The following is a 16,090-nucleotide window of genomic DNA, read 5'->3' on the forward strand; positions in this document are numbered from 1 at the left end:
CTCCTCCTCCTCCTTCTTCTTCTTCTTTTTTTAATTGCTAAGTTTTAACCTTGTTGGATGTTGAGAGCTAGAGTGCAGGCTCTTGGGTTACTTGCAAACCTGCCTAAGTAAGAGAGACATTTGTGTTCATTTCGTCTTCAGGTACCTTCTTTGTCATGGTATTTAGAGAATACCAGCAGAAGAGTTGTTGAGAATCAATACTGTTGGCTTGTTTACCAAGGTGTTTTTTGTTACCCATCTGGGATAAGTGTACCACATCAGGTTCAGGGGATAGGAAATATTGGGGCACCAAACTGTTTGTTGACATATTGTCCCCTTCTCCTTTTGGTCAGAATTTTCATAGGATCTGTAAATTCTACAGGTAAGATGAACTATATCACAACCTTTTCACTGAGAAGAAAATAAACAGCTGCTGTGGCTTGCACAGTTCAGTTGCTGTTTCATTCTTAAGCATAGTTTAAAGGAAAAGATACCAGGTTGAGCTTTTACAAATTATTATGCAAAATTAAGTGTATATTTGCTCTATCATATGATCCTGGAAATCTTTGCCATTATCTCAGAAGGGTTCTGGAAACACTGGTTGCAGGGATGCCTCTGCAAGTACCACACTGTGGTTGTAGAAAAGCCATTGAACATGATTGTGTATCGGTGCTTTTATATTACAAAATAAATTTATGCCATTCTTCTCACTACTTCTCAGGACTGTTGAAAGCATTAAATGAAGTACCATATAAGAAAATACTTTGAGGAATTCTTATTTTTTTCTTTGTGCCAGGAACTGTTACAGCAGTAGAAAACAGTAAACATTAAAGCTTTCATGTACCAATGAGACATCTGTTTGAGACTACTATAGCAGGTATATGTTGAAGGGTGATTTTATTGTCTGATAAGGAATTGGCTTTATGATAGTGTGACATTTGAGCACATTCCTGAAACAGTGTGGAGTGGCGACAGAATTACATGATTATGAAGGATAAACTACTAACAAATACAGAGGTCCCAGGGTGGAACCTTAAGCAAAGATTCCACTGTGGATTGTATAAAGCAAGTGAGGATAGTGTCAGAGGAGGCAAAAAAAATGGGAGTCAGACTACTAGAGATTTATAGCCTTAGTTATTAACAAGTGTGTACTGAGACACAGAGGGCAGCTATTAGAAAATTTTAAGCAAAGACATGCCATTGGCCTACTTTGAGATTTTAAAAGAAGCTATTCTGTCCTGAGATGAAATATGATGTGGGGACTTGAGACAGAATGGATCCAGTAGTATAGTTTAGATGAGGGATTTTATTGGTAGATGATGGGTTTGGTCAGGTTTTAGATAGCTAGAAGGTAAAGATGAAAGCACTTGTTGATGGGCCAGATGTAGGATGTGAAAGGAAGAGAGGAGTCAGGCCCTGACTTCTTTGTTTTTGACCTGAGAAGTTAGAGGGATGGAGTTGTTGAGTAGTCACATGGAGAAGTGGGAGGAGAAAGAGGACGCTCAGGAAGGAAGAGGAGAGAACTGGTGTTTGAGAAGTGGGCTTTGTGTGTGTGTAGAGTTGACTGAGACAACAGTGTACTAGGCATCCAGGTGTCTCTATTTTTATGCTTACTTGGAGCCTGGAATTTGGGTTGATAGAAATTTAGGAATTTTTACCGGACAAATGGCATTTACAGGAGGGTAGTTGCTGGCCTCCAACTTTTGGGCTATGAACCCTTTAGTGGGTCATATCAGATATCTTTCATATCGCATATTTATATCACAGTTCATAACAGTGGTAAAATTACACATAGGAGGAAGTAATTTTATGGTTGGGGCCATCACAACATGAGAAACTATTAAAGGGTCACAGCATTAGGAAGGTTGAGAATTACTGACTTGAGAGGTTTTAGAGATGATAAGACAGTAAAGTAATTTATAAAATTGGGAGAGAATAGAGTGACTGACTGGTATCTTGGTTGGAAGGAAGCCAAGGGAAGTAAAGTGGGACAAGTAAGGAAGAGTCCATTGTGTCACCTGTTGCTGAAATGTCAACCAAGAGAATTAATCATTTACAGCACTGAACATTGTGCAAATTCTAGGGCATCATGACCATATGGTTTTCAGAAGTACCCTAGTTACAAGTTGATTGGGGTGGATTTTAGAGGAACATGAAAGGAAAAAAAGCCAACCAAAAATATAGCCCAAAGAATTGTGGCCTTAAAAGGGGAACAGAGAAATGGGTTTGTAGCTATACCCATGCAAGAGGTCAAGATTTGTAAAATGTTCTCTCTAAAGATGGGTGCCATTATAATGTGGGACTGCTGATAGGTGGTCCAATAGAATGGAGGAAATGATGCAGATGACAGGAGTGTTAGGTTTGTTTTGTTAGACACAAAGGGATGGCAACAAGTATGGTTAAGTTCAGAGGTTTGTATTAGGACTGGAGACAGTTCATTCATAATACTAGGGAGACAGGAAAGATAGGTGCCTTAAGATACACTGGCCCTGTGCATGTTGAATGAAGTAGGAAACAAGGGTGGCTTGTTGAATGTGAGGTAGTAGGAAAAATGTTTATGTGTTCAAGAGAAGTTGTAAGGAAATCAAGAGATTGTTCAGCTATCCAACACTCATACTGTAGAAGGTGAGAACCAACTCCTGGCTTTCCCATGTGTGCTGTGACATGTGTACACCTTCCTTTCTCCCTTTACACAAAATAAACAAAAATGTAATAAAAAAGTGAAAAAGTTGAAAAATTTTCAGTAAGATCCTTATTTGCCAGTTAGTTGGGGCAGTCCTTAAACACTGGAGCATATCTAGACCTCCAAGTCCTGGTAACCACTAGGGACCTTGTTTTTCCTAATACTGTGATATCACAATAGGAAACGTAGCATTTTCTTAAAAATATTATTTGTGTGTATGAGTATGTTTTTGTGTGCATGCATATGTGTGCCTGTGGAGGCCAGAAGAGGGCATGGAATTCTCTGGAGCTGGAATTACAGGTGGCGGGGGGCCGGGGGGGGGGAGTAAGCTGCTAGGATCTGAATTCCTCCTCTTTAAGAAGACCCAGTGCTTGGAGCCATCTCTCCAGCCACAGATTTTGCATTTTAAATATAATTATTAAATACTCCCAAGGGTGTAGCACCACCTCTGTTTGAGGGAACTCTTATTGAGTCCTTGAAGTCTAAAGCTAGCAGAGTTGTCCTCCGAGGGCCTCCACCCAGCAGTGCTTTGAAACAGATGCTGAGACTCACAGCCGAACATGAGGTGAAACATAGGGAATGTTATGAAAAAGTGGGGGGAAGAGAAAAGGGACCGGGAGGAGACATAGAGCCAACTAACCAGGCCCCAGAGGGCTTGGTGAGATTAAAACATCACCCAAGGACTGTGCATGGAGTGGACCTACGTCCCCTACAAAGATGTAGCCAATGCACAGCACAGGCCTCATGTAGGTCCTCCAGTAAGGTAGTGGCTTCCTCTGACATGGACTTTGTTGCCTCCTTTTTTTTTTTTTATCACTTCCCTCTGGCGTGACTGCCTTGCCAGGCCACAGGGGAAGAGAAACACACACAGTCCTGATGCAACTTGATGAACTGGGGTGGATTGGAAGTATGGCTCCTCCTTTCTGAGGAATAAGGGAGGGGGATGGGAGAGAAGGGAGGGTGGGACTGGGAGGTGAGGAGAGATTGGGCCTATGTCAGGATGTAAAGGCAGCGGCGGCGGTGGTGGTGGTGGTGGGGTGGGGGTGGCATTAATAGCCAGGCAGTGGTGGTGGCGCATCAAGTTTGAGGACAGCCAGGGCTATAAAGAGAAACTTTGTCTTGGGCTTGGGGGTGGAAAAAGAGCCATTAGCTTGCCTGTGAGACTCCTACTCCTCCCATTTTCAGCTGCTGAAGGTTACTGATGATATAGCTGAGAGGGTTGGATTTAACTAGGGCTGCTATTTTATTTCTCAGGCGAGGAAAGGAATTACTGATGTGAATTTCAAATGATGGATATTAAAAATTGAATTAGGTAAGGATAGACGTGAGGGTATGAAGAACTGTGAAGAAATGTTAGCCATGCTAGATTATAAGTCCTGGCCTGATGGAGAGTAGTTATCTAAAAAAGGAAAGAAATAAAATCTGTAGAGGACAGGAATATAAAATAACAGGCCAGAGTTTTAGAAAGGCCATCTTTGTGGTTTTAAAATTCAAGGATTGGTGACGAGAATAGAACTGAATATGTATCAATGAATCTGAGCATTATCCTGGGACAGTGAGAAGAGGTTTCAGAGAATTTACCCAACTATGTCAAAAAACATAATTTGTACTGTATGGCCTGGAATTATAGTAGTATGAGAAATGGTAGGGAGAGAATTATGTTAGGATTTTACCATAAAAGACCTTGGTGGATGCCATTCTTGCTGAGTGGATGCAGTTGCTTAGGTAAAGTCATTGAAGTTTTGAAGAGGAGCCTGAGGTTTTCAAAAGAGTTTTCCCCAAGCATAGACAGAAGTGTTGGGATAGAGTGGTGCAGAAAGAAGGCTGAATTCCTGTTTATGGCAAAGCTACTTCATCCAGTGGTGTGTATATACGGCTACCAAAGAGTTATATTTGAATTAGTAAACATTCATAGTTGAAAAAACAAAGACTAAAATTAAGGATTTTAGCCATGTGTGTTGGTGCATACTTGTAATTTTAGCACTTGGGGTGCTGAGGCAGGAAATCCAAAACCTGGATCCCAGGGTGAATTTAAGTTGTATAGGGAAACCACACTTACCACACACGCCAGGATTCCCACTCACCCACTGCTTTTATTGTCCTGCTTTTAGATCTTGAGCCTTCTGTGCTTCTTATACTTTGTTTCTGAATGACACAGTTCTCACTTTTCATTCTACTTCTCAGGTCACGCCTGCGCCTACCCCCCCCACCCCCACCCCCAATAATTTTATCTTGTATATCCACTTTTGTGGAATCTTCTGGTTTCACTGAAAACTGCCATATTTACTAAATCATATTTTTTTGTTGTCAGCTTAGCTTTTAAAGGCTGAGCCATATCTCCAGTCCCATATTTACTAATCTAGACTTTTTCCTCCCGAGACAGGGTTTTTCTGTGTAGCTTTGACTGTCCTGAACTCACTTTGTAGACCAGGATGGCCTTGAACTCCCAGTGATCCACCTGCCTCTGCCTCCCAAGTGCTGGGATTAAAGACGTGCACCACCACCGCCTGGCTCCTAATTTAGACCTCTTAAATCTGTTTCCATATCCAGCTTGCCTCCTTGGATATATAGTAAATATCCCAAAATGGGTTAAAAATTCTACTTCTGACTTTACTCCTAAATTCTATGTACCTTGTACATTCTTAAGCTAAGTGTATAGGTCAGAACCTTTGATGTTAAAAGAAAAAAAATTATGGTTCATGTGTACAGACGTTTTCCTTGTCAGTATAGTAATGCAGTGTAAGAATGGTTTATATAGGGTCTCCATCACATTAGGGGTTATAAGTTATCTAGAGATGATTTAAAGCATATGAGGGTGGTCTGTAGTTCTTTACAACCTATACCACTTTATCACACAGACTCCAGCACCTCACGTTTGAAAATACTGAGAAGTCTCTATGCTGCTAGACTAGTCACTAAGCCTCCTAAGTGGTCTCTTCTTCCCATTCTCTGTCCCCCACGAGATTTAAAAATAAAACATGTGCATGTGGATGCATGTGACCCATGTTGGACATACCTGTAAAATGCTGCCTTGTACCTGGTTAGTGGTGTGACCTTAATTTTTTATTCTATTTCATTTGTAAACTGTGAATTGATTTATAAGTTCATTTTATGCTTTCCCCCCACCAATGTGACCTTGTAAACAGTGCTTTTATTATCAGTTATTGTATTATGTTGTTACACTGTGAAGTTGTCAGGGGTTCTTGTGTGCACAGAAGAATTGCTCTTTGTGTAAAACAACTGCTAAGTCAATGGTCAGGATTCCTTGGAAACATCAGAAGTTTCCCTGTAGTGTTGTTATTGCTGTGTTTGCTTTTAGTCTTCTTAACCAATTTTGTTGGTTTAATAGCTTCACCTTTTTACAGAGTAAAGTTTATGGACTATCAGTCCTTGATACCCTTCTGGTTGTGAGCCTAGCCTTTACTGCCTGAGCCACCCCTCCAGCCTGTATAGACTTTTAGTTTTTACTGAACACAAAGCAATCTTTTTTAGCTACTGGATTCACAGCTATGTATTGAATGATTGACTCCCTTAGAATAAAATAGTGTTGAAAATGGGAGGTTGCTGAAGACTCCATGGGTTTTATATGAATGTATAGTTTTACTGAAAATAACATTTTAAGAGACCTCTTTCCAAGCCAGGCGTGGTGGTGTACGCCTTTAATCCCAGCACTTGGGAGGCAGAGGCTGGTGGATCACTGTGAGTTCAAGGACAGCCTGGTCTACAGAATGAGTCCAGGATAGCCAAGGCTACACAGAGAAACCCTGTCTCGAACCCCACCCCCCTAAAAAAAGATCTCTTTCCAAGAAGTTATGTTTTAGTAGTACTTGTGCATTCTCTTTGTCACACAATATGTGCAATAATCACACTTTGTATGAACCTGTGTGTGTCCTGTGTCTCCTGTCAAATTTTTTTTTTTTTTTAAATTTCAGGGAGATTTTGTAAACCAATTATAGGAATAGTTGTGTATGTAGATCATTTGAGTTTAGTTATAGGTCTATGTTTTCATGTAAATATTAAATGTCTTAATTCCAGAAGTCCAAAAAAGAATTTTATTGTTTACGAGAGCAACTATAATAATTTAAAAAACCTATTACTGACAATAGTATTGAGAGAATTTCTATATCTGAAGCACCCTTAAAGACTGCTGCTTAGATGAGGAAGCTATTTGTTCTGAATCTCATAGCTTTCTTGTTTTGATAGTGACACTGTTAATACACAGGATCTGTCTTGATCTAGCCCCTATTTGTTTGTATAGCTGGGATATATTTTACCTACCCTCACAGTTTATTATTTTTTTTACCTGTAGTAAAATAAAATCTCATGAACTAGAATAGGCAGTGGAATGATTATTAGGTTTCGGCAGGCCATTCAGGGGAAATGGAGAGTGATATCTAGCAGCAAGGAAGTAACAGAGGCATAAATGTAGTGACTTTTCAAGTCTAGGTCATGGTTAATATCCAGGTTAAGGGGGTGCTTGAGGTTTTGTTTTGTTTTTGAGTTAAGGAGACAGCCAGAAAAGCATTCTGAATTTTAATTCTAAAAACAAAGGATAAACATTATGCCAACATGTACTGTCAGTCTAATGGCAGTTTTAAGTGGGAAAGTGTCATGGTAAGTCAGTGGTATTGTTACCATTAAGATGCTTTTTGCATTCAGTTTTTATGTAGGTCTGATAAAGTACCAATTTTTTATGTAAATCTGATGGCTAATTGAATGAAGTATTATTACCATATCTACCGGTATTGCTTTTTTAGGTGGTTTCTCTTGGGTGAGTCTGCCTTGTAAATATATTTTATGTTAGGGAGGGCTAGGGATCTAGTCACCACAATGTAACTTAACTACCAGGAGGGTTGCTTTTCTGCCCATATCACTTAGACTTTTGGACCCAAGCCAATTTTTATTTAGTATAATGTATTACTTAAAAAGTAAGGGCCTCAAGAGATGACTTAGTGATTAAGAGCAAGTTCTGCTCTTCCAGAGGACTTATATCCAGTTTCTAGCACCTATGTAGCTTGGAACTACTTGTAACTTGAGCTCCAAGGGATCCAAAGCTGCCTTCTGGCTTCCTTGAGTGCCCACATAAATGTGGCACACACACAAAAATACATAAACAAACAAACAATAAAAGAGATAAGGTAATTTTTTTCTGTAAAGAATTTTTTTTTTAAATCCACATGGTTCATGTTTATGGGTTCTACATTTGGATTTGAAACTAATTGTAGACAAATTTAAAAGTTATTTTTCTTTTTTCTTGCAGGTGTATTCCAGAGAACAGTTTTCAAACATCCTTGCTTATATTTGGCATTGAGCAGTCAGGGGATTCAGGCATATGAGGAGGTACTGTCACACAAAACAGTGTCTAGTGAAGACAACAAGAAAGAGAGAAAAGGATCGGAAAAAGAAGCTAAAAGACCATAGGAAACCATGGTGGGTGATGACTGACATTTCTTTCTTTTTTTAGTTATAGATTATTATATAATGTAAATTTGGAAATGTTAACATTTGTGTTGGTTTCAGTCTCCTCAGATAAATACGGTTGCTCTACTGTTGAAGAAAAGATAGGGAGCTAGGGAGCACATGGTGACTCACAACCATTTGTAACTCCAGTTCCAGAGGATCCAATGCCCTCTTCTGGTTTTCTTTGGTACTGCATGCATGTGATGTGGCATACATGCTGTGTGGCAAAGCACCCATCCATGTAAAATTAATAAACAAATCTTAAAATAAGAGAAGGTTTAGAAGTCACCTGTTGAAGCCTCATGCTAGTGACAAAGAGAAGGAATGCTTCCTAATAATATTTTATACTAAAACTGGCATTAACAAACCAATATAGCTCAGTAATCTTGCACTTAAAATGAAATAATTTCTGTCTAGACTTTTACATGAAGTTCAGATTTCTTTCTCATGAAAATTAGTTTGCATAGGGCTTTTATCTGGTGACATGAATGGTGGAGGAATTTCTACAATGTGAATGTTTTGGGTCCAAAGGTAGTACTTACATACTTTTAAAATAATAGAGTTGTCAGCTATACTAAGGAATGTTAGAAGGAATATCAAGGAAAGTTTGGTTTCTGTGAGAGGTTAGACTTCGAATTTATGATGTTAGATGAGGTAATTATCTCTGATGTAAAGGTCCTTATATTTTTAAATTGTATTTTTGTGTAGTGTGTGTATGAGTGAGGGGGGAGAGAGAGTGTGTGTGTGTGTTTTCCGGGCGGGGGGTAGAGAGAGGAGAGAGAATTTTCTTGTCATGGCATATGTATGAATGTCAGAGGACAACTTAAGAGAAGTTGAGTCCTTTTTTTTTTTTTTCCCCTACTATGTGGGTCTCATGAATTAAACTCAGGTTGTCACTTGGTTGTAAGCATCTTTACCAGCTGAGCCATCTCACCAGCGTGGTACCTAGGTAAGATTTGCTGAGTTTTCCCTCCCGCAACAAATTTTGTTTCTAGAGGATATTGTATAATTTTTTCCCCTAAGTAAGTGAGAGGGTTTAAAAGACATTGTAAATCAGGAGAAAAAGCACAATAATAATAATCAGCATATTTTGAAATATATTGCTTAGAAAGAATGATACTGTTTTTTAAATTTTTATTTTATTTTTTTATTGTTTTGGCTTTTTGAAACAGGGTTTCTCTTTGTAGCGTTGGCTGTCCTGGACTCTCTTTGTAGACCAGGCTGGCCTCAAACTCACAGCGATCCGCCTGCCTCTGCTTCCCGAGTGCTGGGATTAAAGACATGTGCCACCACGCCCAATGATACTGTTATTTTTTAAAAAATGTTGATTTGATTTAATATTATGCCAAGGTTTGAAAATATTCAATTTGCTTTTTTGTATATATAAGCACACTGTTGCATGTATGCTTGCATGGCAGAAGAGAGCATCAGATAGAAGAGGGCATCAAATTTCCATTATAGATGGTCGTGAGCCACTATGTGGTTGCTGGGAATTGAACTCAGATCTTTGAATGAGCAGCCAGTGCTCTTAACCACTGAGCCATCTCTCCAGCCCCAATTTGCTTTTTTGGAAAAGAAAGCTAACTTGGGGTTTTCCCTTTTAGTTTTTTGTGAAAATACAGAAAGAAAACAACAATAACAACATTGTGACTTTGCGTTTCCTTTTGAATTATCTGCTCTTAGCAGAGTATATTTTTGCTGTAATTATAGTTTTTACAGTCTTATATCTTAATCTCATAAAAACTTTGTAGAAATACTTTGTAGTATTTTCCATAGTTTATACTATAAATTTGTATCTTGTATTATTACTTTTATTATATGGTCTTAATTTTATTTTTGTTTCTTTTTGGTTTTTTGAGACAGAGTTTCTCTGTTAACACAGAGCCTTGGCTGTCCTGGATTCTCTCTGTAGACCAAGCTGGCCTTGAACTAACAGAGATCCATCCACCTGCCTCTGCCTCCCCAGTGCTGGGATTACAGATGTGTGTCACCGTGCCTTGCTTATATGGTCTAAATTAAAGTTGTGAGAATTGTGAGAATTTCTAGTACTTCAGGAGGTGGGAATTGGCTGGGTGTCCTGTTGTGAGTCACCATCATTCATTTCTAGATAATGATTTGGCAGGGGGTGGTGGTGGTGGGGAGTTGGTAGGGTTGGGGGCGATCAGAAAGCCACAGGTTCAGCCAAAAGACAAAGTGTGTATAGTGTGACTGTGAACCCTGCCATGTGAAATGTCTCCTGTTTTGGGTGTGAGGTTTAATAAAATAGGACTTTACTTCCCAATCAGGAACATGCTTTTATTGTTTGAACATTAACTGCTTTACAGTGGTTGTCAGTTGGTGCTGTGTAGACTTAAAATATACTTATGTTATCCTTATGAGGTGACATTCCTTTTAATTTTTTTCTTTTTTTCCCTTCCTTCTAACAGAGATCTATTAGGTCTTTTGCCAATGATGATCGCCATGTTATGGTGAAACATTCAACAATCTATCCATCTCCGGAGGAACTTGAAGCTGTTCAAAATATGGTGTCTACTGTTGAATGTGCTCTTAAACATGTCTCAGATTGGCTGGATGAATCAAATAAAGGCACAAAAACTGAAGGGGAGACCGAAGTAAAGAAAGATGAGGCTGTGGAAAACTATTCCAAGTGAGTATTGAGTATCTTTTGTCAAGCTTTGACCAGAGGAGCTTGTGAATCCTCTGGATTGAGTTGGTGATGTGCTGGCTGTTCTTTGAATTTTATCATGTGTAACATAACCAAGAAAGTTAGTGTTTCATGGCACTTTTTTCCCTGAGTTAAATTCTATGGAAAGTAAGGAGGGATAATGAGTAAAATCAGAAAAAGAAGATATTTTTTTTAGGACCCCTTTTGAAAATATACCAATATTTGAGAGTTATGATACGTCATTTGCTGTGTTGATTCAGCCTTTTAAATTACAAAATAAATACTGTTTTTATTTCAAGGAAGTCATTAACATACTGTTTATAGTTGGGCATAGTAAGTAGCACATGCCTTTAGTCCCAGTGGGAGGCAGAGGCAGACAGATCTTTGCGTTTGAGGGCAGCTTCATCTACATAGTAAGCTTCAGGGCAGCCAAGACTACATAGAGACACCTTATCTCAAAACAAAACAAAAAAAACATTGTTTCTGTTAGACATTTTGAAATCATGCTATAGAAGAATATAGAAAAATGTAGTAGCAGTGTTAACTGTATTTACCTTGTTAATTCATAGGCTATATCAGCATCTATACTGCATATTGTTAATGTACATTTTTGTTACTTGTAAAAGGAAGGACTAATGGAAGGAAGCCAGGGTTTGTAACAGTTACAAGAGAGGTGTTGTAAGGTAGGCATAGTAGTTCCATAAGATGGAACCACAGTGCTGCCTGTGATCAGATCATGAGATTGTATGTCATGCCAGTTTGGAGGTACTGTTTTGAGCACTGTTACTGTGATTAGAGTAACTCTATACCTACTTTGAAAAATGAAGTCTATTTGAATGGTTGTGTCATATTTATAGGTGTAAAAAATTCTGTTAGCTATGACTTATGCAAGTGGAAAATAGAGGTTCCAAAATTTCCCTCCAGCTTTCAGTTCCTTTTACATCACTGTGATAAGTAGACAAGGTGGAGTAGGAGAAGGTTGATGAACAGATGGTCTGTACTGAAAGATAGTGCAGCCTTTTCCTTCAGCTCAAGATGAGCAGTGAGCTTCATACTGAAGAGTGTGGCAATTACAGAAAACTATACACTGGATTGTGTCTCAGTGTGTAGGTTCTTGTAAGTAATCAGTTTTTCTCAGATTTGGTGGTTTAAAATATTGTTTAATTTGGAGCTCATGCTAATAATATTTTCTAGTGGTTGTGTCACTGATGGCATCCAGATTTAAATTGTAGTATTTATGTTGCTTTTTCAAATTTTTGAAAAATTATAGTTTAACACATAAACACATGTAGACAACATGCCCCTCTCTATTCTTATTTTTGAGTCTATGTTTCATGGTAGGTCCTTTTGTATCTTCTAATGCTTTTTTCCCCCAACGTTGTCTGTGATTCTTCCTACATGGTTGAGCTCAAGGAGTACAGAATAGATCTGTTTTTACTCTCTATAAAGCAGGGGCTGATATGTCTTTCAGGGTTAGAGTTGTGCTCCATAGACACATATATTGTGCTCCTGGTCCATGATAAGTGCCCCAAAGGATGTAAATATAAGTGAGATTGAGGCACTCTTGCACATCCTCCTGTCTGTGCTCTCTTACAGGCCTGTCTGTGCTCTCTTACAGGCTGACTCCAAAGCCAAATAAGTGACAGTAGGTCTCACAGTTTGTATGACTAGGAATGTTAGAACCATTCTAAGTAATTTATTATATTGGTTTGCTTGCTTTCTAGTAACTTATATTCAAATTCATTATTTTTTTAAAAAAATATTTATTATGTATACAGTGTTCTACCTGTTTGTATGCCTGCAGCCAGAAGAGGGCATCAGATCTCATTATAGATGGTTGTGAGCCACCATGTGGTTGCTGGGAATTGAACTTGGGACCTTTGGAAGAGCAGCCAGTTCTCTTAATCTCTGAGCCATCTCTCCAGCCCTCAAATTAATTATTTAAGTTCAAGACTTTTGAATAAGGACTTAGTTTCCCTGCTCAATTGTGCTGTCTTCTACCTGTGGGGTGGTAAGATCAAGCATCATGATTATAATTTAGAACTTAACACTGGGTGGTGGTGGTGCATGCCTGTAATCCAAGCCCTGGGAGGCAGCGGCAGGTGGATCTCTCTTGAGTTTGAGGCCAGCCTGGTCTACAGAGCAAGTCCAGGATAGCCAAGGCTACATAGAGAAACCCTGTCTCAAAACAACAACAACAAAGAAAACTCCAACCAAACAAAAAAGAACATAATTTAGAACTTAATCAGTGAGGTAACATTTACTGGGTGCCAGCTATTATTCCACGTTATTTGTCATATTATCCTTCAGTAAACATGTAAGCATAAAAAGAGAAACAATAAAACATGTTGGGACCACTTGCATGGTCTTTTGGATGTCTGGATGTACAATAGTTTTTCCATTTATGTAGGTATTCTGGAAACCAATGATGATTAATTGTAGCTTGGAAAATGTTTTAGAAATAATAATATGTGGGCTGGAGAGATGGCTCAGCAGTTAAGAGCACTGACTGCTATTCCAGAGGCCCTGAGTTCAATTCCCAGCAACCACGTGGTGGCTCACAATCATCTGTAATGAGATTGGATGCCCTCTTCTGGCCTGCAGGTGTACATGCAGGTAGAACACTGCATACATAATAAATAAATAAATAAATAAATAAATAAATAAATAAATAAAATAATAAGGGCTTTTATTTGTAGGGATCAAGGTGGCCGAACATTGTGTGGTGTAATGAGGATTGGCTTGGTTGCAAAAGGCCTGCTGATTAAAGATGATATGGACCTGGAGTTGGTTTTAATGTGCAAAGACAAACCTACAGAAACCCTGCTAAATACAGTCAAGGATAACCTTCCTATTCAGATTCAGGTAAGTACTGTTGAACTGCACCTGAGAATTTGTAAGTCAGGGATAGGTATTAAAAAAAAACAAAAACAAAAACCCAGCATAATCTGGTCAGTGAGGAATCCACATTTCTGGTGATTTATACTCCGCATATATTTACCAGAATAAGGCCATTAATGTAGAGTCTTAAACCTTTCAGGCATGTCTTGCTGAGGCTTGATCTACAAAGCAAGTCCAGGACAGCCATGGCTACACAGAGAAACCCTGTCTTGGGAAAAAAAAATTGAAGATTTGGTTAAAGTTTTTAATTTATTAACTGGGGTGTGTGTGTGTGTGTGCATGTGCACGCACGTGTGTTTGCATATGTGAGGCCAGAGGACAACTTTGTGGGTCTAGTTTTCTTCTTTTACCTTTATGCAGGATCTGGGGACTGAACTCAGCCTGTCAAGGTAACATGCCAAACAGTTTGACTTGCTTATAAACCTTCTTGCAGGTCCTAAGACTTAGTTTAAAGTTACCCATCTGTTAAGTTTATGAAAAGTCACTATTTCTGTTTGGTTTCCAAATTACTTTCGCATTGGCTTAGGTCTAGAAAATTTTAATGCTGGCATGCTCTTGGGCTCTGGTTACCCTAAGACTCACCTTGTTGGCCTATCCAGAGATGTGTGCTACACTGATTAGGAAGCTGATGTTGTCTTTCATTTCAGTTATGTTACTTGTATTCTTTGGATTGCAGTTTATTGGTAACTGTATTTTAGGCTGTCTTCATATCTGTGTCGCAGAAACAGATGTCCGCCTACAAGTCTAAACTTCTGAGTTGGTGAATGTGAATGTTCATCTGTCTGTCCATGCTTGCTTTCCTTTATTCTTGAAAAACTATGTTAAAATTTTTTTTCATTTTTTAAATTTATGGAGCTGGAGAGATGGCTTAGAGGTTAAGAGCACTGACTGCTCTTTCAGAGGTCCTGAGTTCAATTCCCAGCAACCACCTGGTGGCTCACAACTATGTACAATCCAATCAGATGCCCTCTTCTGTCCTGTAGTTGTACATGTAGGCAGAGCACTGTATACATAATAAATAAATATATCTTTAAAAAATTTATGTGTATGTGTGTTTTGCCTATGTTTATAGGAGGCCAGAAGAAGGCATTGGATCTCCTGGAACAGTTGTGAACTAACCTGTGGGTGCTGGCAACAGACCCTGGGTCCTCTGGAAGAGCAGCCGTTGTTCCTAACCATTGAGCCATCTCTCTAACCCTCTTTGTTTCTTTTAAAATTTGTATTTTTTATAAATGAGACAGATACTTTTAAAAAAACAGTTTTTAGTTTTGATTAATTTAGGTGTGATTTTTTTTGCAAGTTTTAAAAATAAAGCTAAAAAATACAAAAACAATATTAAAATTTTATTGGGTTATTCTGATATATATAGACCATTTGTTTTGATCTATTCAACAATTTGTTTCCTTCTTTTGTACTCTCCCTCTTCTACTGGTCTCCTTCCGAAATATTCTTCCCTTTGCTTTTAAGTCTTAAAAACAAACAAAATAACTCTTCCTTCAGCTATTTATTTGCTTCCTGTGGAATTTTGAAGACAACTTGCAAGAATCAGTGTATGTAGGTTCTAAGGCTTGGCACCAAGCATCTTTAGCCACTGAAGTTGTCGTGCCTCCCTGCTTTCCCCCTTTTAAAGTTTAATTCTCGTAAGAAAGAAAACATAAAGACATCCTGGAGAGCTGGCTCAGTGGTTAAGCATACTTGCTTTGTAGAGGATCTGGGTTCAGTTCTCAGCATTCACAAGGTGGCTCACAGCTAACTATCTTTGACTGCAGTTCCAGGGGATCTACTGCCGTCTTCTGCCTTCTGTGAGTACTACACACATGTGGTCGACTTAATACACACAGGCAAAACATTCATACACACTAAATAAAAATACATAAAGCCTTTAAAAAATGGAGAGTGCGCATACTATTTTAAAACTCTCTCTCTGGTTTGTTTCCTTCCTTCCTTCCTTCCCTTTCCTTTTTCTTTCTCTCCCTCTCTTTCCTTTGTTTTTATTTTTGTTTTTCCAAGACAGAGTTTCTCTGTGTAGCTTTGGCTGTCCTGGAGCTTGCTCTGTAGTGCAGGCTGGCCTTGAACTTAGAGATCTGGCTGCCTCTTCCTCCTCCTGAGTGCTAGGGTTACAGGCATGGGCCACCACCTCCCATTCTCACATCATTTCTGCAGCTTTGAAGATATAGCATATTTGATAGCTTCTGTCTAAACACTAGTGCTTTCTCTGTGCAGGTTTTACTTGTTGAGCTCTAATTGTGTCTTTCTCAAGTGAGGATCTTTATTTCTGGGCACCTTGATTTTAAAATGTCACTGTTGATCTAGTGAATTTTCTAGGAAAAATCTCAAGAGAAGGTATACATTCGCAGACCATCTCAAATTTTAGGAAGTTTGGGCTTTCAGGGCTGGAGAAG

The 16,090-nt window shown here is 38.8% G+C and overlaps 1 protein-coding gene across 3 annotated transcripts in view; it reads left to right on the forward strand.

Annotated features, from left to right (window-relative positions):
- The window catches only part of Strbp (spermatid perinuclear RNA binding protein), a 114,921-nt gene that overhangs the window by 42,645 nt on the left and 56,186 nt on the right, over nt 1–16,090 (forward strand). For all 3 annotated transcript variants that reach the window (XM_051166361.1, XM_051166363.1, XM_051166362.1), the window contains exons 2-4: nt 7,923–8,092; nt 10,549–10,769; nt 13,487–13,652. In XM_051166361.1, coding sequence (XP_051022318.1) covers nt 8,090–8,092; nt 10,549–10,769; nt 13,487–13,652 — 390 coding nt within the window. In that variant the 5' untranslated portion in view covers nt 7,923–8,089. The remainder of the gene's footprint in view (nt 1–7,922; nt 8,093–10,548; nt 10,770–13,486; nt 13,653–16,090) is intronic.

This window comes from Acomys russatus, chromosome 24 (genome assembly GCF_903995435.1).
Source record: "Acomys russatus chromosome 24, mAcoRus1.1, whole genome shotgun sequence".
NCBI classification, from domain to species: domain Eukaryota; kingdom Metazoa; phylum Chordata; class Mammalia; order Rodentia; family Muridae; genus Acomys; species Acomys russatus.